The following is a 23,324-nucleotide window of genomic DNA, read 5'->3' as shown; positions in this document are numbered from 1 at the left end:
TTGTCCTTCCAGTGTCCTTTCCCATTCAAGTGATTTTTTCCCCACCAAGTTAACTTAATTCACAGAAGGGTGTTTCGTGAACATGATGCTTGCCAATATACGTGTTTTTTTTTTTGTTAAAACACTGCCCAATGAGAGATGAACATTTGAATTTGGTGGCGATATTAGTGTCATAAGATTTGATAAAACTTTGGGGAATTAAGTATAATGATATGGTGATGAAATTTCAGCACATGCCTGTTGAACATGATGATCCCTTGTACCACATCATTTGGTTAAGAAAAATTAAACCGCATACTTTAGCGTAACACAGACGCACACTGCAGCAAATGAAATTGCACTTACATACTACAGAGTGAACAAAGACACTGCTCACTCACGCTGTACTCAACATTACATTTAGATACTGTTTAATACTGTGTGTGGCCATAGTATCAATCAACACTCACTAGAGCTGGGACAGTAGACTGAAAACATCATGGGATTGAACCCGATAACCCTAAAGAAGAATAATGCAGAAATGGAACAGGAGGGAAAAAACTTCTAAATTATTTGGTGCATATCTAACAAATATAGCTAACTCATGTTAACTATAGTATATACTGGTTTAAGGTTACATTTTCATTATACCATGACAGAAAGTGAGGAAAATCAAGTTGAAACAAAAGCACTGGCTGAGAGATGGGGGAAAGGGGGCAGGACATCAAACCTATGCACCATCATATCATTCCAGTCCTAGATGAAACCATCACAGCCATTTTGTCAGAAAATGCAACACTGGCTAAAGTACCAAATGTCCACTGGCCTTATTAGATGCTTTTATTTTTAAATTCCATTCAAAACCCAGGTTTATCTTCCACACACACAAACACACAGTAACTTAACATACGGTATGTACTTCAACTTTAGCCTTTTTTCTATTCATAAAAATGAATCAACGTTCCAGAATGAGACATCTTTTTCTCTATTGTTATACAACAGAGCATTGGCTTAATTCTAGCTTGTGCTCGATGTACAGTTTAGCATAAAATACTAGTCATGGTCACCAAATATAAAAGCTAGCCTACTTTTAAGAAGCTTGCTAACAATATAATAAGTCTTAGCTAGCTTGTTAAGAAACTGGATAGCTACATCATTTTTGACCTCTAGTTATGCTTAATTGTCAGAATGATAATGTTGAAAAATTCGACAATCCTTATCATCTACCATAGTTAATTTCATGTTAGCTAGGTACTGGTCTTCACCACAAAATATAATAACTAGCATAATTTCAACCAGTCTGCTACCGTGCTTGTTCTCCATCTTAACTACACAATATAATTAAACTAATTTGAACTAGTGTCTGGCTCCTGGTAATTATATAGCACAATAGTTTCACTCACAGTAGTTAGCTGCAACAGAAGTAATGTTACTGTCAGGTAGCAGAGTTTAAATAGATGGCTAGCATAGCTCAATATGCTAAATGTTATTTTATGCGAAGCAGTACACCAAGTCAAAGAAACGATTAAAAAAGGCTAGTGGTGATGTCACATGGTCAATTTTGTGATTGGCTGATTAAATTCAACTTATGCTCTTGCCCTTGCTGCGACAAGAACACTCGAGCAGGTGGAGCACACTCGATTAGCTTTAGTGCTTACATAACACTAAAAATCCAAATTTGCATGGTGCAACTTTGAAAACCTTCAACGCAATGAACGATGTCCTTCATCATGGCTGATGCAGGTGTGTGTGTGTAAGAGGAACTGTGTTTCAGCATGTATTCTCGATGTCTTTAATGAGGTAAAAGTAAGAAAAAAAAAGTCTAGAAAGAAGATTAAAAGCATGCTCCCTTTGTCATACTCTGTCGGTTTCGATCGCTCCTCCATTTGTACTCTGGAGGTTTTTGACCCGTTCGAGCACCCAGTCAATGTTGGGCCGCTCCTGAGGGTTCGTCACCATGATGGAGCTCAGGAGCGTCTGGAGTCCTTCAGAGTAGCTGTTACAGAGCCAACAGTGCAAATTTTACTTCTTGGTCTTCCACTACACTGGGCTAATATAAATTTCTTTATTATGAACCTACTTGTGAAGTAGCATTAGGATTTAACAAGTTTCACGGCTATTGTTAGCTAACATGACAGAATTATGAAGCAATTCATAAAATGTTTATAATCTTGACTGCTAATGCTCACTAGAGCCAAGAGGGATCATAATATGGAATGTAAAAATAAATAAACTTATCTTTTACTGGTAATATGACAAGATGTGAGAGGATTTATACATATAAAATTAAAATATTCATTTTTCACTGCTAATACTGACGCTAACATAAGTTATCCTGACATGATTTATCATGCATTCATAAATGTTCATAATTTTCACAGCTAATGCTAGCGAACATGGGTTAACCTGACAGAATTTTTAAATAATTCAAAAGCCTTTATAAGTGCCACTGATGCAAGATTGCTAACTAATGCGACAGGATTTATGCAAGAACTTTTGCATGCAAAATCAATAAACAAACATTCATAATCTATCTTCAGCTAGTTAAAGCCATCATACGCTAATCTGCTAAACTGAGAAGAGTCCCGAGAGGATTTATACCGGTAAAATTCGCTGGCTAACATAAGTTAAATGATAGGATTTGTAGGAGGATTTTCTTGTCCTTCATAATTGTTCATAATCTTTACTGTTAATGCTAGCTAGCTAACATGACAGGATTTTCTGAGAGGATCCATAATGTAAAATTTAGAGATAAAAAAAAAATATGATCAGGACTGCTGATGACATTATGTTATCTAACATCAGCTAAGGCCATCCTTAAAAAAAAATCCGTTTCCTGTCCACCGGGTGAGCAAAAAAATTTTCAGTCGGGAGGGAGGGATTTTTTTTTTTATATATGAATGGATAAGAAATCGCAATGCTGTGTTTGCTTTTTCTTTCAGTACTTTTTTATTACAAAAGCAGACACATTTAATAAAATGACAGTTTAATCAACTGAAACTTGTACAAAAACTTTAAGTTAGCATTTTAAATGCTGACTGCAACATTTGCAAAACTTTTACAAAGGTACTTAAAATGTCTGACACACGGACTTTTTGTAGTTCTAAATCGGCCTAGTTCGGATGAAATTACACTATTAAAATGATCAATGAATGATTTGTTTTTCTGAATTTTTCGCTAGAATACCATTTTGCAATTTCACACTTAAGCAAATGTTTGAAAACTCCGGATCTCCTTCCTTCATGGTGGCTGCCATTTTTTTGTGCCGCACGGCGCATGCGCAGAGCTGATTCAATTCTATATTCTGCACGGAATGCAGGGCTTTCCACAAGCGCCGGCCATACAGCCGACTACACAATTAAGTCCAGACGGTTACTTTAATGACTATTATTTTTGTAGCCCACAGGCTCTAAATATTAATTTTTGATTTTAATAAAATTAAGTGTTCATCTAACGGACGGACAATGCTGTCAAACTGAACCGCACTCATTTAAGTTGTGATTCGCGCTGTTTGTACCGATAACCACAAATTCCCTGCCGACTTTGTTGATCAAGGGAGAGTAACTCATCCGCGGCCCCGACATGCGGTGTGCGCGCGCGCGCACTCAGCGGAGGCAAGGCAAGGCAAGTTTATTTATATAGCACATTTCATACACAATGGCAGTTCAATGTGCTTTACAGAAGCAAAAACAAAAACAGTAAACAATAGAGAAATAAAATTACATAAAATAATTTTATTTTTAATCTAAAACAATTAATTAAAAGAATTAAAAGAAAATAATAAGAATTAAACAACAGTAGAAATAAAATAATAAAATGCCAAAAAGAAAAAAGGAGAAAAAGAAAAAGAAACCAGCGGAATAAAATAGAATAAAATTAAAGTAAATTTAAAACATGCAGAGAAAGTAAAGATTAAAAAAAGTGTAAAAATATTAATTATTTAACAGAAAGCATCTGAAAACAGCTTGGTCTTTAACCTAGATTTGAAGCTGCCAACAGCAGGAGCATTTTTAATGTCCTCTGGCAGTTGGTTCCATAGCTGTACTGCATAGTAGCTAAAAGCTGCTTCACCACACTTTGTTTTAACAACTGGTTTTAATATTAAATTTTTCTGTTGCGATCTGGTAGATCTGATTGGGTTAGGCCGCTGCAACATATCAGAGGCAGTAGTGTGTCGGGGCCGGCGGAGGGAACAGAAGCAGAGATGACGCTTATTTTGTCTCCGGTAAACCAGTCTTCTCTCGTTCAATTACGTGCTGGCATCAAAAGACACCGTTGGTTGTAAATGAAACCAAACTGAGTGGTTGGAGTGTATTTTCATACACAAATGGAGAAATGTTCGCTGAGTGTGTAATTGTGTCGCCCCACTGCAGACCGTTGTCGTTGTTAATTCATAGCATGCTCAGCTGCGTGAATGTGCCATGCACCGAAAATAAGAGATTTACAAGCCAGGAACGCCTCATGATGCAATACGCAAGAAAAGAAAGAAGATTTACTGCCATTTTACTTTGTATTTGAGTAAAGTGAATAAATAAATGGTCTGTGGAAAATACATTTAATCCTGGGAACTGTGTGCACAGGAGTTTATTTTGTGTTTAAACCCCCCCGGCTGGCTACTTATTTGTCATGGCTGGCTAGTATGAGCCTTAGTGGAAAGCCCTGGGAATGCGGAAATGTCAAGTTCGATTTTAGATTTACGAACCCGAAAAAAAATGTCGAAAAACCGGCGTTAAAAAAAAAATTTTCAACCGCACAAACGGCACTCACCCGGCCGGTGGACCGGAAACAGAACATTTTTTAATAATGGCCTAACCTTACAGGATTTCTGGGAGTATTTTTAATACAAATGTTTAACATGTAAAGCTAGCTATCTATTTAGTTCGAGTTAACTTGACCTGGATTTTAAAATTATTCAGAAATTTTCATAAGCTAACTAGAATAAGCTAAACTAAGGATTTCTGGGAGTACTTTCAAACAATTGTCTGAAATGTTCACACTAGCCAGTTGGCTAACACAAGTTCAACTGTCAAGATTTAAAAATCATTCACAAATGTTCATAATCTTCTATGCTAACGCCAGTTAGTTAACATTCAATGTGTGTGCTAATCTGACAGGGTTTATGAAAGGGTTTGTACATGTACAATTAATAAGCACTAATAATATTGCCTAATTAATGTGACCAGTATGAAAGAATGTGCACATAATAAAAGATTCTCTCTCTTCACTGTTGACACTAGCTAGCCAGCTTAAGCTAACCTGACAGGATTTCTGACCTGCACACTTGTGGAATGGTGACCGGGTTTTGGACAGCCAGAGCAACGCTGTCTCCTTTCTGAAACACCAGATCATACGGTCCTTCGAGCATCATCATACAGTACAGGACACACCCTAATGACTAACACCACACACACACACACACCAGAAGAGTCAGTACAAGACAGAAATGTCTCACATTTACCTAGCACTTATTCAGTTTAGCTACATCAGGACATTCTGCACAAGGCTAATGTTCCAAACAGGTAATAACTTATGGCTACCAGTTCAGCATCACTGTGCAAATTGCATGTCTCCATCATCTGTTAGTATCTAATGTTTGCTAAATTGATTTCAGACACAGTCTTGGACAACGTGGAAAGGCATTGCACAGTTACAAATCTGAATCCAGAACTATTGGTTAATTACTTTGGTTAAAGCATATACACAGAGCCACGGCCTCACTTTCATTTATAAATGCCTTGAGACCTCAAGAATGGCACAGGAATCGTTTTAAGCGCTAACAATAAATCTAATATAGTAATTTTTATGATTAAAGTGATTTATATAGGTAGCGGTCTGCGTGAATGACCTTAACGTCCGTAATGTCACAACAGGAAGTCTATCGGTCTCATCGCCATTTCCGGTATACTGCAACTCCGATCCTCCAGTTTGAGCTAATTTAACACCATGCCACATAGATGTGTTTTTGGCCGGTGCAGCAACACGACAGAAAGTGGATTCATGTTGCATTCATGGCCCAAGAATGTTCAAACTGCAAAGATTTGGACGCGTTGTGCGACAAGTTCACAGGCACATTGGGCGCCTACGAAGTGGTCTCTCCTCTGCACATTTTACTGAAGACTCGTATGAGACCTCTGATCTGTTGAACGTTGGCTATAAGCCCGTATTGAAAGAGGGTGCAGTATCAATAATTAAAAGTACAAGAAAAGGAAAGTATGTATTTTAGTTTTTTAAAGTGAGTTCAGTTGCACCAGTCCTCCTGGAGTGTGAGCCGAGGGTTGTTGCTAAAACCCGGGATGGAACAGGACGGGACATATCGCTCGGGAAATGACCTCTCCGCGGTTGTTGCTAAAACCGGTGACATCTCGTTCCGTCCCGGGTTTTAGTAATTGCCTGAGCCTAGCAGTAATGGCGGAATACACAGCATGGAAAGAGTGGACCAGCCGTCTTACTTCTAAACTGGATGCTGCTGCCATCTCTCCCTTACGTGGAAGTGAATGAACGGAGAACTGAACGAACAACTGAAAGTCAGATTGTTTCAAAACAATCGGCCACAAGATCGGCCTTCAAGAAGCGAGAACACAGGCGGGTAAGCTCCGACTCTCATTTGGATAAAAAAAACAAAAAAAAAACAAAACAACAATGTCGTTTACTTTCATTGAGATTAATACATGTAACTTGTATTGTCAAGTCAAGTCAAGTTTATTGTCAAATATGCTATACATGCTCGACATACAGCACAGATGAAATTTCAGTCCTCTCTGACTGAAACAGGCAAACAGGCAATGCAATAAATAAAAACAGAATAATTGAAAAAACAAACAACAATATAAACACTTATTGTGTGTTTAAGTTACCGGTATAAGATTATTTAATTTGCTCCAGAATGTGATTGTCTCAGTTCCTCTGATTATTTAATTAGGCTTTTATGTTTTATCAGTGAAAATGCATGCATGTACAGTGGTGCTTGAAAGTTTGTGAATCCTTTAGAATTTTCTATATTTCTGCATAAATATGACCTAAAACATCATCAGATTTTCACACAAGTCCTAAAAGTAGATAAAAAGAACCCAGTTAAACAAATGAGACAAAAATATTATACTTGGTCATTTATTTATTGAGGAAAATGATCCAATATTACATATCTGTGAGTGGCAAAAGTATGTGAACCTCTAGGATTAGCAGTTAATTTGAAGGTGAAATTAGAGTCAGGTGTTTTCAGTCAGTGGGCTGACAATCAGGTGTGAGTGGGCACCCTGTTTTATTTAAAGAACAGGGATCTATCAAAGTCTGATCTTCACAACACATGTTTGTGGAAGTGCATCATGGCACAAACAAAGGAGATTTCTGAGGACCTCAGAAAAAGCGTTGTTGATGCTCATCAGGCTGGAAAAGGTTACAAAACCATCTCTAAAAAGAGTTTGGACTCCACCAATCCACACTCAGACAGATTGTGTACAAATGGAGGAAATTCAAGATCATTGTTACCCTCCCCAGGAGTGGTCGACCAACAAAGATCACTCCAAGAGCAAGGTGTGTAATAGTCGGCGAGGTCACAAAGGACCCCAGGGTAACTTCTAAGCAACTGAAGGCCTCTCTCACATTGGCTAATGTTAATGTTCATGAGTCCATCATCAGGAGAACACTGAACAACAATGGTGTGCATGGCAGGGTTGCAAGAAGAAAGCCACTGCTCTCCAAAAAGAACATTGCAGCTCATCTGCAGTTTGCTAAAGATCACGTGGACAAGCCAGAAGGCTATTGGAAAAACGTTTTGTGGATGGACGAGACCAAAATAGAACTTTTTGGTTCAAATGAGAAGCGTTATGTTTGGAGAAAGGAAAACACTGCATTCCAGCATAAGAACCTTATCCCATCTGTGAAACACGGTGGTGGTAGTATCATGGTTTGGGCCTGATTTGCTGCATCTGGACCAGGACAGCTTGCCATCATTGATGGAACGATGAATTCTGAATTATACCAGCGAATTCTAAAGGAAAATGTCAGGACATCTGTCCATGAACTGAATCTCAAGAGAAGGTGGGTCATGCAGCAAGACAACAACCCTAAGCACACAAGTCGTTCTACCAAAGAATGGTTAAAGAAGAATAAAGTTAATGTTTTGGAATGGCCAAGTCAAAGTCCTGACCTTAATCCAATCAAAATGTTGTGGAAGGACCTGAAGCGAGCAGTTCATGTGAGGAAACCCACCAACATCCTGGAGCTGAAGCTGTTCTGTACGGAGGAATGGGCTAAAATTCCTCCAAGCCGGTGTGCAGGACTGATCAACAGTTACCGGAAATGTTTAGTTGCAGTTATTGCTGCACAAGGGGGTCACACCAGATACTGAAAGCAAAGGTTCACATACTTTTGCCACTCACAGATATGTAATACTGGATCATTTTCCTCAATAAATAAATGACCAAGTATAATATTTTTATCTCATTTGTTTAACTGGGTTCTCTTTATCTACTTTTAGGACTTGTGTGAAAATCTGATGTTGTTTTAGGTCATATTTATGCAGAAATATAGAAAATCCTAAAGGGTTCACAAACTTTTAAGCACCACTGTACATGTATGTTGCATAAGTTAACACCTATCCTGTTTTAATGAGAGTCAACCCACAATCAGTGAAGTCAAATCAGTCTAAGTTGAGCAAGTCGGTAACGGTATTTCTTCCTTTCACCATTAATGTTTATTTATATGACTTTGGTCTATAGCTGTAAAAGGCCTTGGTCTTAAAACCGGTTCCCGCAGTGACGTCACGGACTCAGGCATGGCTGGCTCAGTGGCGTAGCTCAAATGCCAAATTTGCAGTCAATTTTAACCCTCAAAAATATTTTTTTTTATTCCCATTTATGCAGCATACAAGAGTCAAGGATGGAGATATTATCCACTCAGAAATTTCTTTAAAAATAAAGGCTCTGCGTATCTGCTTTAAGTACCCATGTCCATGCTTGGTGTTTTTAAAACAGTACCTGGAAAAGTATGAGAAGCTCTCTTTTGGGGGGGAAATACTGGTTCTAACCAGTATTTTCTCCATCACGGTTAATGAATAGAAGGCTTGAACAGTTACTATGCTAAACTGGTAGCCATTCACTTCCATGACTTGTTACCGCATAGCTCGAGGAAATAATCTTGCTTCATAGGTTTCTTACCCAAATATCCGTCTTTTCGTCAATGATACAGTAGCTCTCCACGTTGAAAAGCTCAGGTGCTCTGTAGGAGATGGTACATCTCTGAGCTGCCCAGTCCTGAGCGGGGGGGGGGGGGGGGGGGGGGGGGGGACCCAGAAAAAGAAAGAGAGAAAGAGGCATTTTACAAAAACCAGGCATCAATTAATCAATTAACAGGACGGCCGATTTCTCCTCCCACCTGTACAGTCATGGCCTCTCTGGAGCCTTTCACTTCAATCCGGGCTTTGTTCATAGAACCGAGGTCCATCAGTACCGGCTTGTCGTTCTCCTCCAGCAGCACATTAGTGGGCTTCAAGTCCCTGATTATTACATTCAGTAAGGTATATTGAATTAATTGGCTTTCACACACTGAAATTAGCATAAACTGGTTTCATCGCTGGTGCATAAACGCCAACTAGGACATTTATTCCTTTACATTTTTCCTGGAATTCTGAGGCCAAATGTAACTTAGCCAACAAGTCCATTTTTCCTCAAAATGTTTCAGTTGTTAAATTTAGCAATATTAATTTATTACATAAAACACTTAAGACGAAACACAAAAGCCAGGTAGTTTATAGCAGACTAGCAAAAGTTTAACTTTATGGGCATTCACATAATTAGCATTTTTTAAAAACAATTCCACCTTTAAATTTAAGGAGGTGGGGCCTTAGGGGTCATGTTATAAAATGTGACCATTGTAAGCATAATCACGAGCTGTAAATTGATACAGAGCAATTCCAGCGTTATGGACGTGACACTTGAACTCAAAATGGCAACAAATGACCCAGTGCATGTTTTATTGTCTCCCAGTATTTAAACAGGTGTTGCATATTTTAAGGCTGTACCATACTGGAGAAGTGATAGAACAAGAACAATTCCCATAGTACATCTAGGGCATGCCAGAAAACGCCAATAAAAGATGCGTTATGGACGTGACAGAAAAAGTATCACTTTTCTTGGGTGACTGTACATTTTTATCAAACTCTGTGAAATTGTAAACCTAATGTCGAAATGGAGATATCCGTTTGATAGAGGGGTCCAAGGTGAATATTAAAAAAATCTTTGTTTAAAATATTTTGTATTTCATGCAGAGTTCCGGAAGGAAAAGTCAGCGTTATGGATGTGACGAAATTCCGTTATGGATGTGACGCGTCTGAAATAGACATGGCATACGTTTAGAAAATCAGCAATTTAACCACCATAACCCTTTGAAAAACTCTCTAAATATCAGCTAAAACTATCAAAGTTCTTAAATAATATTTAGGATGGCTATTGTTTTGCTGTTTTGTGGATTTTAGCATACAGTTCTGTGGCTTGTGGCAATAATATAGAATTGTACATGATCAAAGTTGATTTTAGCTTGGGTTTTACATTATAAGAAAGAAAGACTGACATATTAAGGCAAAGGGAACAATTCTTGTGACAAATTGGTTCAACTTATTCACATCTGTAAAATACAGGCCTAGGCGATATCTCTGGGAGTGGTTTTGATGTATTACACGTTGCTTTATTACGTGATGTATTACACGTTGCATGGTGAGGTTGACATTTACATGGAATTGCCCTACATGCGTTGCTCAAAGTGACACCATATTGTGCAGTGGAAACCATGGACTGCTGGATAGTTATCCAAGATGGCTGCTTTAACGATCTCATCTCATATCATCTCTAGCCGCTTTAGCCTGTTCTACAGGGCAAGCTGGAGCCCATCCCAGCTGACTACGGGCGAAAGGCGGGGTACACCCTGGACAAGTCGCCAGGTCATCACAGGGCTGACACATAGACACAGACAACCATTCACACTCACATTCACACCTACGGTCAATTTAGAGTCACCAGTTAGCCTAACCTGCATGTCTTTGGACTGTGGGGGAAACCGGAGCACCCGGAGGAAACCCACGCGGACACGGGGAGAACATGCAAACTCCACACAGAAAGGCCCTTGCCGGCCACGGGGCTCGAACCCGGACCTTCTTGCTGTGAGGCGACAGCGCTAACCACTGCACCACCGTGCCGCCTGCTTTAATGATGTTACACATACTATTCAACTAGATGGTGAAGTTGTGTGTATTCAGATAACAGCAAAACTTAGCACGAGTTGGCCTAGTGGTTAGCGTATCCACCTCTTGACTGGGAAATCATGAGGTCTACTCGTGGTTGGGTCATATCAAAGACCATCATAAAAATGGTACCTACTGCCATCTGGCGAGGCACGCCATAATACAGATGCGAGTAGGGAATCAAACTCACGTGATTATTAGAAGACCAGCCCCCCCCACTGTAACCGGAGTTATGTAATAGAGATTGGCTTTGCCCAATGTGCCTTGCAGCATGGGAAGGACTTAAACAGCACAACTGCTTTGGCTGTGTTGATTGCTTAAGGTGTTTCTAGTTGGCGTGTTAGTTAGCTACCCTGCTAGCAACCACCTTGGGTGCGTTAGCAAGCTAAGCAGGCTACCAACAAACTCCCAATGTAGGACTTGTTTCATAGCCTAAATTGATTTTAAAAACTTGAACTGAATTGATAAAGCAAGTAAAATAGGCTAAAATGCAGAATCACTGTTGAATTGCTAACACATAAGACAACAGTTAGCAATCAATAACTATGTACCAGTTACATAGTACAAACATCTTATTTTTTTTTCTACTGTTTATTTTTGGCAGGTTTGTAAACCAAGACCCTAAATTACTTCAGAAAAGTTGAATGGCATTCATAAAGTTTGTGAAACAAGCATACAATTACTGGAACAGGCTTAAATGCGAGTCACCACTAAATTGCTAACAAACAAAATGGCAGACTTTTTTTCTCCCCATTACAAACTTCTGGCCATGTCTTATGTTGCAAGGTGAGCACAGCTTAAAATCATACATATTTACAGAAAGAGATGTTTGGTGAGTAGACTTTCATTCCAATTAGAGTGGCAGCTACAATTATCGACATCTTTTCAGATTTACCAATAAACAATTTTACAAAGGTGAGTTTCAGTTACAACAGTTATTATTAGTTAGGTAAATCAACAGTAAGACCCCCCTCGCCCTTTGAGCTTGTCGTCTGATAACACAGCTCGTTACCTGAGATGGATTTTTTTTTTTCAGCATGATCAGCAATTTGAGGAAAACCCGGACATCATTGTAGGTAAGCATGATGGAAAGATCATGGACATGTTTATACTCATCAACTTCACCGATATTTCATGATCTCCTTGTCGAAACCTATTTTGTTTCCTACTCTTTCGTTTGACAGTCGCCATTTTGTATCTGAACGCGCATTTGAGAAGTCATGTGAGGTGTCGATAATGGTGATCACTTTCACCGGTGCCCACCATTATCGACACCCTGTGGAATTAAGTGACATTTACAACTTGTGTATCGATCTTTGTGTAACATTGTTGAAGCAGATGAAGTGCTTTAAAAAAAATTTTTTTTTAAAAAAAGTGCTGTGATTGATAATTTTTTTTTCCTGATTCATAACAGAATGGAATGCTTAGAGGATTTGGAATCTCATTGCAATAAATAGAATTAGACCAGAATTCAATAGATAGTTTTCACATGACGTCACAGAGTCGGGGATTCCCTAGTGGCGGCCATCTTGCGGGTCAAGCTTACCGTACGGGTGACTGAGCACACATTGTAACGCGCGAGTACAAAGTCTTCAAAAGAACCCAAGCAGGCTATTTAAAGCTAGCAATGGTGCACACCTGTTGTATTCACGGCTGTCGTAATAGGTCAGATGATGACGTCAAGCGGAGCTTTTATGGAACTCCCACTGTATGGGAGCAAACAAAGAAACTCAGCATACAAAGGAGAAATCTATGGTTTGCGAGAATCAACCGCAAGGATTATCAGCCTTCCAAACACAGCAAAGTCTGCTCTGATCATTTTATAAGAGGTAAGTTGCTTAAATAAACAATCAATTGTGTTTAAGTTTGTTTTTGGAAACCAAAACATCATGTGAACAATCTCTGGAGAATGCCTAACTGGAACCGCTGAGTGTACGTTTACATTGTAATGTACACTTAATATTGCTCGTTTGTCACGTTTCTATTTGAAACTTGTCACTTCACTCACGCAAGGGTCATTTTTGAAAAACATTTTAGGTCTATTCTGTATGATTTGATTTGTGTTTGGGATGCAAACAGCGCGCCTTTTGGTGGATGCCGCCTGAATAGCGCAGATCCGTTTTTTTTAGGGGGGGCATTGGAGTGTCTGATTATAATTTCAAAGTAAATTCTGTATTAAAATTACTAAATAAGCAAATCCATTACAGTCCATGAAACAGGAAGTATAAGGATGAGAAAAAAAAGTTTAAATCGCAAAGCTGCGCACATTTGCGCAGCCCGAGCGTTGTGCAGGACTGCGCAAATGTGCGCAGCTTTCCGATTTAAACTGTTTTTTTCTCATCCTTATACTTCCTGTTTCATGGACTGTAATGGATTTGCTTATTTAGTAATTTTAATACAGAATTTACTTTGAAATTATAATGAGACACTCCAACGCCCCCCCCCAAAAAAAAATCGGATCTGCGCGATTCAGCCGTGAAAAAGGCGGCATCCGACAAAAGGCGCGCTGTGAATATATAAAAGTTGTATATATCAGACAGCCTTTAAAGTTTGATGAAGTCAGTTTCAGGCTTTGGAGCAGGCTTTGGCAGTTTCAGGCTTTGGCAGCCCTGCATAGTCACTTGAAAATGCATCTTTGTCCACTTCGTAGGGGTCAATTCCCCCAATCAAGGCCAGTTTGGCTGCATACCGTTGTCGTGAGATGTCGTCTAATGTATCTATATACTTCTGTTTGCTTGATTTTGCAGACATTGATCTTTATTTTAGAAAACTGACTATATAACTTCATAAATTCGTCCGAGATAATGTAGCCGGTAATGGGATGGTCCGTTTCGTTTGCCTCACAAGATGGCGGCTGGAGGGTGTTCCCCAGAATGCTGTGACGTCAGTGAAAACTATCTATTGGAACGTCATGTGTACAATTGTACACATTATGTCCGAAGGGGTTTTAAAAAAAAAAAAAATTACATGCTTGAAATATTCAGATTTTTCTATTCCATTTAGAAATTTTTTCTTCCAGTTTGTTGTAAATATCTACCACATATTACAATATCAGTAGACATTTTTTATTTTTAGATGTCTCATCTCATTATCTCTAGCCGCTTTATCCTTCTACAGGGTCGCAGGCAAGCTGGAGCCTATCCCAGCTGACTACGGGTGAAAGGCGGGGTACACCCTGGACAAGTCGCCAGGTCATCACAGGGCTGACACATAGACACAGACAACCATTCACACTCACATTCACACCTACGGTCAATTTAGAGTCGCCAGTTAACCTAACCTGCATGTCTTTGGACTGTGGGGGAAACCGGAGCACCCGGAGGAAACCCACGCGGATACGGGGAGAACATGCAAACTCCACACAGAAAGGCCCTCGCCGGCCCCGGGGCTCGAACCCAGGACCTTCTCGCTGTGAGGCGACAGCGCTAACCACTACACCACCGTGCCGCCCCTATTTTTAGATGTAAAAAAAAATAATAATAAATATATATAAATATAAAAAAAGTTTTGGTTCAAGGAATGACGTGACCTTCGACCTGGATTTTTAATGTGGTTATGATGTCAATTACCTGCTGACATTCATTGGTAAACGACAAAACTAGAAATACAAACATTTATGTAAAACAAAATTTAAATAAAAACTGTTTTGTTAATACCACATACCGATTTTTTTTCATAAATAATCATCTGGATGTTGATAATTGTGGAACGTGTTTAATTGTGGACAAACATGTCGATAATTGTGGAATGGTGTCACCTGATCTGATACGCTCAGTGATCGGGAAGCAACTCTTTTCCTTCCAGTGGAAGTTTCAGTAATTATTCATGCACAATTTATGTATTGAAAGTCTTTTCAACTTTTGCAATGGACAAAAGATTGTTAAGGTGTTGATAATTGTAGCCACTGGTCTAGCAACAGTAGCCTTGCAGCTAAGAGTGTAAACTACCTGTGTGCATATCCCTTGTCATGGATGGCTTTTAGACCTTCACAGACACCACGGAAAATGTGCAGGATCCGGCTCTCAGGCATGGAGCTACCTTTTTCCCTCAGCTTCTCCAAAACAGACCACAGACTTCCTTTCTGCAACAGGACACAAAGCCCCACAGGTAAAACCTCAACTCAGCTGAAGTAAACATGCTAGACGATAAAATATTCCTGAGAGAGTCCTGTTTGACCACCATTAGCCATTAAACCATTCTAGGAATAACTAGGCTAAGCATAGCAACAGGCAACATGTGCTAACTTTAAAAATGGAAAATAAGCTAGAAAGGCTACTTTTCTGCCCAGTCATTTAATTTGGGTAATTTAATAAACTAATCATCTTCAGAGAGCACCGACTGACTGTGTGGCCTTCTTGACTTGGTTTGTAATGCATCATCTTTAGCCTTTTATGCTAACATTAAAAATAAACTGCCTGCTGTAGTTTCTTTGGGAAAAACAAACTTTTTTTTTTTTTAAGAAAAAAAGGCCTCCTCCCTCCTCCTCAACTTATTTTTGTCATTGCTACCTTTATTTCTTTAGTTAGCCTTATGGTAACTGGCCCTGACCAGCTTTAATTCTCCAGATATAATGATACTAGCAGACTCTTTCTAGTTGTAATTCTGAGTTATCATTACACTAACTCCCCAGTTAGCTTTCATTTTTAGGTTAACATCATGCTAACTGGCCCTGCACCGAGCCTGTTTTTGATCAGTAGCATGCTGTTAGTGCACTTGATTAGACAGTTACTGATACTGATGTATTTGTGTAACAGGATCACTCAGGAGCAGAGTTCCCATATAAAAGTCCTCTAAAGTGGGCTACTGGTACAAGCTTTTGGGTGAAGAAGGCATACACTGATGTAGGGCAGGAGGAGCCAGGCTTCGGTCTTTCCTCCACGCTCCATGAAGGCGTGGCCCATCAGACTCAAGACGTTGGGGTGGTTGAACAGTCGGTGCATCTCCACTTCCGTCTGGGCCTCCTTCCGTCCTTCCCGGTCGTGACACAGGATTCGCTTAAGAGCGTAGAAACGGCCATCCTGAGCTCCTTCTACCAGATCGACATAGCTAAAGCCGCTAAAGGAGGAACACCGCAAAGAAACCAGAGCACTCAGACTTTATCTATAGTTGTGCACGATGTACAATAAAAGCCCTCTACTAAGCATGATACACAGCCTAATATCACTAACATTAGCTAACTCACCTAGTTAAAAGCTAAGCTGAATCAAAATATCAAATTTGCAGAGTAATTTTCTTCAGCAACTTATTTAAGAGCAGCTAAATAGCCAAACTATAACCTTACCAATAGCAACCACCATCTGTTCATTCAGCAACTTAACTAGCCGGCTAGTTAATTGTAGGTTGAAATGTGAAAAGTGGAGTCTTAAAGGAAAAGGCAACTTTTGTACAAAATCACCACAAATAGATAGATAAATATATAAAGTAATCAATCATGGAATTTATAGAGAAAGAACAGACCGCATAAAAGTATCTTTTAACTTTTAATAATATGGGCTTGCGCTGAGCTCAGCGAAGATGCGTTCCGCCATATTGATCTACTGTGTGACGTCATGCGGCCCACCACTGAAAAGAACTCTTCAGTGCTTCATGGTAATAAGGTAAAAAACCAGTACAATCGCTTCTTCAAAGTTTCACCAAATGGTTTTATTTATGCAACTTAAAGCTCATAATACTGTATAAGAGCAATTCCAGCGTTATGGACGTGACACTTGAACTCAAAATGGCAACAAATGACCCAGTGCATGTTTTATTGTCTCCCAGTATTTAAACAGGTGTTGCATATTTTAAGGCTGTACCATACTGGAGAAGTGATAGAACAAGAACAATTCCCATAGTACATCTAGGGCATGCCAGAAAACGCCAATAAAAGATGCGTTATGGATGGGACAGAAAAAGTATCACTTTTCTTGGGTGACTGTACATTTTTATCAAACTCTGAAATCGTAAACCTAATGTCGAAATGGAGATATCCATTTGATAGAGGGGTCCAAGGTGAATATTAAAAAATCTTTGTTTAAAATATTTTGTATTTCATGCAGAGTTTCGGAAGGAAAAGTCAGCGTTATGGATGTGACGAAATTCCGTTATGGATGTGACGCGTCTGAAATAGACATGGCGTATGTTTAGAAAATCAGCAATTTAACCACCATAACCCTTTGAAAAACTCTCTAAATATCAGCTAAAACTATCAAAGTTCTTAAATAATATTTAGGATGGCTATTGTTTTGCTGTTTTGTGGATTTTAGCATACATTTCTGTGGCTTGTGGCAATAATATAGAATTGTACATGATCAAAGTTGATTTTAGCTTGGGGTTTACATTATAAGAAAGAAAGACTGACAGTGACATATTAGGTTGGTTACAAATTGGTTCAACTTATTCACATCTGTAAAATACAGGCCTAGGTGATATCTCTGGGAGTGGTTTTGATGTATTACATGTTGCTTTATTTTTGCATGGTGAGGTTGACATTTACATGGAATTGCCCATAACTTTGGTTGAGTAAAAACACGGAGCAAAAACATGGCTGAATCCTGAATGACTCCTATTTGGATTTGTCCTACCAAGCCTACTGCGCATGAGTGAAGCGGCTCGGCTCGGTTTTCCCTTTCGGGCGCTCTTGTTTTCTGTTAGAATTTGGTAAAGAAAAAAATAAATATTATTTACCAGCTTACCGGGTCCATGAACATAAATCTGACAGCTGACAAGGTCGGGATATAAATGAATCGAATACAAGCCACCCGCCGGGACTCCTAATCACAGTGATCTGTCTGTAAACACTGTTTTCATGGGCCCAGTGACGTCACAGATCAGAGGGAGGCGCATTAACGAAAGATTCTGATTGGTTTATAGTTGCCCACAATCTCAAAATGGCTGACTCCTCCAACTTCGACTCCTCTGTATCAATTCATGATTTCAAAGTTAAAAATATTTTTTCATGTTCGATATATAATGGAAATAATTAACGGAATCGATTACGTATATGTTTTTCTCCTATTACACACCTGGTTTTGTACAAAAGTTGCCTTTTCCTTTAAATTGCATCATCATTTGCTCAGTGATTTCTCTCTTCATTGATAAGTTGGCTAACTGGTTGGTTTGCACATTGGTTCTTCAGATACAAGTGTTAAGACACCTCTCTAATCTTGGACACAACTGGACCGGAACCCAATGAGGTTGTTGAGTGACATCACAAACCAAGCTCCTACACAGCTGCACCACTTTTAAAGCCTTTACACACTGGGGGCAGGTTTTTTTTTTTTTGGTGGTGCAATTAATCCGAAACATCCGGCAAAACTACATCGAAAGTAGCATAATGGCTGTATTCAAAACTTTGAGAATGTGCTTATAAATTACTACATCTTCATCACTAATAGACAAGTCCATCATTCACTCAGGACAGTACTGACAGTCACGGTGCCAAACCTGCATGAAAGGGGCAGGAAATAGAACGTTAAATATATATAAAAATTTGTATCCGACTCATTTTTCCACCACAATTTCCTGTCAAATCTAGTATGGATAGGCCTTTATACACAAATTTTAAATTTGAAAAGATTTTCAAATTTAGGTAGGTTATTACAAAGACATTCTTACTTAATGTGATATTTTACATAAATATAATCAGCAAAGATTCAGCCACAGTTAGCTCTAGCTAGCTAATTTAAAGCTCAAAATCCAAATAAATCCAGCCTCTCCTTTCAGTGATCCTTCAAAGTGATGCCACAAAAACGAACACACCCTCACACCACCTGGTTAATAATTAATTCAAGAAATTAAACGGCTTAAATTGTGTCTTACCCCTCATCAAGTTTCTGGATGAAGTAGTATCTCTTGTTGTCGATGGTGATGGAACTGCGAGAGCAGATACACAGTGCATGTCCCATCCTCGACCTAGCATCGCTTACACATTGAGCAGATCTGCCACACACACACCATTCAGTTCATCCGAAACGACGTATTAAAATACTTACAAAACACTTTCGCCCTTCACCAGCCCTACCACTGCAAGTAGCAATGCTTATGAATTCATCCAACACACATCTGGTGCTTCATGTAACCATCAATTTCAATCATTCTGAACACCACTTTAGTAAGCTAGCTGTTTGATTTGGATTCATCACCTCATACTGAAGGAAGGGATGAGGTGGCATATCCATGTCAGGGACAGTGAACATTACGGTGGCCATGGGGATTTCTTTGACGTCATCCCAGAGAACCCCATTTAAGCAAGAAAACTTCAGAAAATTTCACTTTCAGATTACCACTTCCTAGAAAAGCTACCATGCTCATTTTCATAATTCAAAAAAAAAAAAGACATCTGGAAGCTGTAACATGTTTGGCAATGGAATTAGTAGTTTCCAGCAGAAGCTAGTTCAACACTTTCAGTACAGTTTGCTTAAAATTCTTTTCTATAGGTCTATAAATACCTGTCTGCTCTCAGAAGCTGCCGAGAAAGCTGAGCTTAAGGTGACAAGAATTTTCCAGTCAGTTGGGAAAAAAAAGGAAGAAAGCTGCTAAATTATTTAAGACCGTGCATACCAGCTTCAAATTGCAGTGGGTGAACGGCTAAATAAGATCCTGGAGTACCTTAGGTTAACGTTTTCATGATAGCACCAACTGTTGCATTCAACTATATTAATCTGTGACCATGTAAACACTTGGTTCAATACAAATACACTTTTGTTTAAAGAAGCATAGTGACTAGTAGGTAGATTTTTGTCCAGTAGCTAGCTAATATAAGCGATTATTGGTACTGCATTTAAAAAAAAAAACCACACCATTAGGGGAAAGGGGGGCATTCGGCCCTACACGTCAAAAAAAAAAAGTATAAAGAAAGTAACTTAACAGTGAAACAGAACAAAAACAATTACAAATTAACTGCCATCAAATCCAATGAAAAAAGTGCAACACTTTTCCAAGTCAACTATTTATTTATTTATTTATTTATTTTTAACAGTAGAGCCAATTCCTCACAGGTGAGGGGCAATAAGGCCCCAGAAGAAAAGTCCAACTTTCAATTTCTATTTCATTTTACTGGATACAGTTATCATGCATTCCCACTGGCACCTGAGTAACCTGCAATAATGTGACATGTTGATGATAAATTCCATACATTTTCAATGTAGTGGAGCCAAATACCACACAGGGCCTAATGCCCCCCTTTGCCCTATGTGATTAAAAACTGAAGATACACATGAACCTAATCATAACTCATAACGATTATTGCAAGGAAACACAAAAGTTGCTAAAAAAAAAAAAAAAAAACACTGGCCGGGCACATGGTGGACTGCATACCTCTACCAAGCCACATAACATAAAACTCAAATCACTTGAACCTGGGATGATACTAAAGCTGTCCACCAAATTTCAACCAAATCCGTTCAGTACTTTTTGAGTTACGTTGTGAACAAACAAACAGAGGTGAAAACATAACCAATGACTCTTAGGGGGCTCTGTCTCATCTCATCTCATCTCATTATCTCTAGCTGCTTTATCCTGTTCTACAGGGTCGCAGGCAAGCTGGAGCCTATCCCAGCTGACTACGGGCGAAAGGCGGGGTACACCCTGGACAAGTCGCCAGGTCATCACAGGGCTGACACATAGGCCAAGTTTACATTAGACCGTATCTGTCTCGTTTTCTTCGCGGATGCACTGTCCGTTTACATTAAAACGCCGGGAAACGGGAATCCGCCAGCGTCCACGTATTCAATCCAGATCGTGTCTGGTCCGGTGCTGTGTAAACATTGAGAATACGCGGATACGCTGTGCTGAGCTCTAGCTGGCATCGTCATTGGACAACGACACTGTGACATCCACCTTCCTGATTCGCTGGCGTTGGTCATGTGACGCGACTGGTGAAAAACGGTGCGGACTTCCGCCTTGTATCACCTTTCATTAAAGAGTATAAAAGTATGAAAATACTGCAAATACTGATGCAAATACTGCCCATTGTGTAGTTATGATTGTCTTTAGGCTTGCCATCCTTCCACTTGCAAGTGGTAAGTGACGCACATACCCGATATGCACTGGGATCACACACACAGCGGCTCAGTCCCGAATCACTGCTTGTGCACTTCACTCGCATGCTCTGTGAGCTGCGCAGGGCCGGAGTGCGCACCCTCCAGAGGGCACTCGCTGTTCAGGGCGGAGTGATTTGGAGCGCAGGATGCCTGCGGAGCCGAGCGTATCCGTGTATTGGCGTTGCTGTGTGCACGCGAATCGTGTACTGGCGTTGCTGTGTGCACGCTAATCGTTTTAAAAACGTTAATCTGATGATCCGCTGATACGGTCTAATGTAAACCCCACCATAGACACAGACAACCATTCACACTCACATTCACACCTACGGTCAATTTAGAGTCACCAGTTAACCTAACCTGCATGTCTTTGGACTGTGGGGGAAACCGGAGTACCCGGAGGAAACCCACGCGGACACGGGGAGAACATGCAAACTCCGCACAGAAAGGCCCTCGCCGGCCCCGGGGCTCGAACCCGGACCTTCTTGCTGTGAGGCGACAGCGCTAACCACTACACCACCGTGCCGAGGGGGCTCTGTAACACAGTTTTTCTCCTCACGTTTTCGTTAACATCAGAGGTCCAGATTCAGTTGGACTTTTTTTTTTCCTCCAAAAATAACAAACGTAAATATAAATATACTTAGAATATTTAACAGCAGTTGACTTTTACACATGAAAGACAATGCTGGTTTTGGAGTGGTGCGAACATTATCATTCCTTTTTAGGCTACTAAAGAAAAACAAATACTAAAGACAACAGCTTAAACATAATCCCCAAATATCAAGACATATTAGCCAAGCATGTGTCGATATTTCATTAAATAAAAGGCTTAAACCACATTTATTTGGATAGCATGCACTATAAATAAAGTGTTTTACAATTAACACGTTCTAATACATTTTTAAACTATTCTGCTAGTTTTCTGGATGTGTGTGTCAAAATGTACGTCTCACTAAACCCCGTCTAAAAAGAAATTATCTTTGCAATGCAAAAGGTTTTATAATGGCAGTCAGCTTTCTACACTAGGATAAGTGCACTAGTTAGTAAAGAGAGAGATGCAGATTGAAGCTCACCCTTGGTTTGAAGAATATCGATTTGGGACGCGCCCTTTAATGTCGTTGCGATGCACAGCTACATTAAATGGCACGTTTTCTGTCTTAAACAGAATTAATATATGATTTATTATATTTTGAACGTACTCATGATGTTTACGTTTTTAATTCTTCTTGAAATGTTTGGCCCCGATCCATAACGTGTCACTCATGACGAAATATCGACAGAAAATCGCTATTACTGTAAATTTCCCGTTAAAAAAAAAAAAAAGAAGCAAAACTAGTATCCTTAAGGGACTGGGTTAGTGGCGGATATCATTAATCAGTAATTAATATATCATACATTATCAAACGCAAACACAGGTATTTACCTTTATTTAATAACTCTTCCCTCCTCCGCTGCTTTCCTACAGCAGCGCAACACTTCCGGGTACACTGCACTACAGGGACCTACATCCGGGTACTGCACAACGTCACCCTGACGTTCAGCGCGCGCGCTTTTTGGAGTTAACCCATTCAGCACTGATTATAGATTTTAAAAATACAATAATTGTTTCGTACTCGTATAAATATCCTGGAAGAAAAGTAAACCATGATAAAATCTACAGTTTTAAACCATGACCTCAGTACAAGCGTGTATTGTGGTTGAGAAAACCCATTGGAAAACTGACTTCCGGTCTAGGAATGTTTGTTTGTGTTTGGATCCGCCTCCTGTCAGTCATTTTACAAGTACTACTCTACAGGCTAAACATCATTCAAGAGTAGGGTTGCCACCTGTGTCTGACAAAAATCCTGGACATTTCGACCATCCAATCGACCTTTTTGCTTGTAAGCAACAGCGCCCTTCACACATCTAAATCAAGACAAAAATTGCCCTTCTACGCTGAAATTGTATTGCTCTAATTAGTAAAAATGACGCTTTTGCTAGTTATTTGTTTAGTTAATTGCTTTACATAATATAGCAGGTCTTCATTATTTTGGTTTATTTCCAACAGTTTTAGGTTGTGGACACCTGGGGGCAGTAGTGGGCACAGGTAAAAG

General features: G+C 39.5%; 1 protein-coding gene across 3 annotated transcripts; it reads right to left on the bottom strand.

Annotated features, from left to right (window-relative positions):
• Positions 1-804: 804 nt before the first annotated feature.
• Positions 805-22,734, bottom strand: stk16 (serine/threonine kinase 16). 3 transcript variants are annotated; one of them, XM_060898453.1, is made up of 8 exons: positions 22,655-22,734; positions 19,013-19,132; positions 16,048-16,267; positions 15,160-15,293; positions 9,352-9,472; positions 9,135-9,230; positions 5,253-5,374; positions 805-1,975 (listed from the first exon to the last, which is right to left on the bottom strand). In XM_060898453.1, exons 2-8 carry the CDS (start codon positions 19,096-19,098, stop codon positions 1,834-1,836), a joined length of 921 nt encoding a protein of 306 aa, XP_060754436.1. In that variant the 5' UTR covers positions 19,099-19,132; positions 22,655-22,734; the 3' UTR covers positions 805-1,833. The 3 variants fall into 3 exon arrangements, with proteins under 3 accessions (XP_060754436.1, XP_060754437.1, XP_060754435.1); XM_060898454.1 differs by lacking the exon at positions 22,655-22,734 and adding an exon at positions 22,305-22,641; XM_060898452.1 differs by lacking the exon at positions 22,655-22,734 and having other exon boundaries at positions 19,013-22,641.
• Positions 22,735-23,324: the final 590 nt, after the last annotated feature.

This window comes from Neoarius graeffei, chromosome 18 (genome assembly GCF_027579695.1).
Source record: "Neoarius graeffei isolate fNeoGra1 chromosome 18, fNeoGra1.pri, whole genome shotgun sequence".
Taxonomy (NCBI): Eukaryota; Metazoa; Chordata; class Actinopteri; order Siluriformes; family Ariidae; genus Neoarius; species Neoarius graeffei.
This window is presented reverse-complemented; position numbering and strand designations above follow the sequence as displayed.

What these genes read in the sequence shown, in the direction of transcription:
- stk16 (XM_060898453.1), bottom strand. Translation starts at nt 19,098, where the DNA reads ATGGGACATGCACTGTGTATCTGCTCTCGCAGTTCCATCACCATCGAC. An exon ending in GAGAGGCCATGACTGTACAG is followed by an intron (nt 9,231 to 9,351) that starts GTGGGAGGAGAA and finishes CCCCCCGCTCAG; the next exon opens with GACTGGGCAGCTCAGAGATG. An exon ending in ACGAAAAGACGGATATTTGG is followed by an intron (nt 5,375 to 9,134) that starts GTAAGAAACCTA and finishes GTGTGGTGTTAG; the next exon opens with TCATTAGGGTGTGTCCTGTA.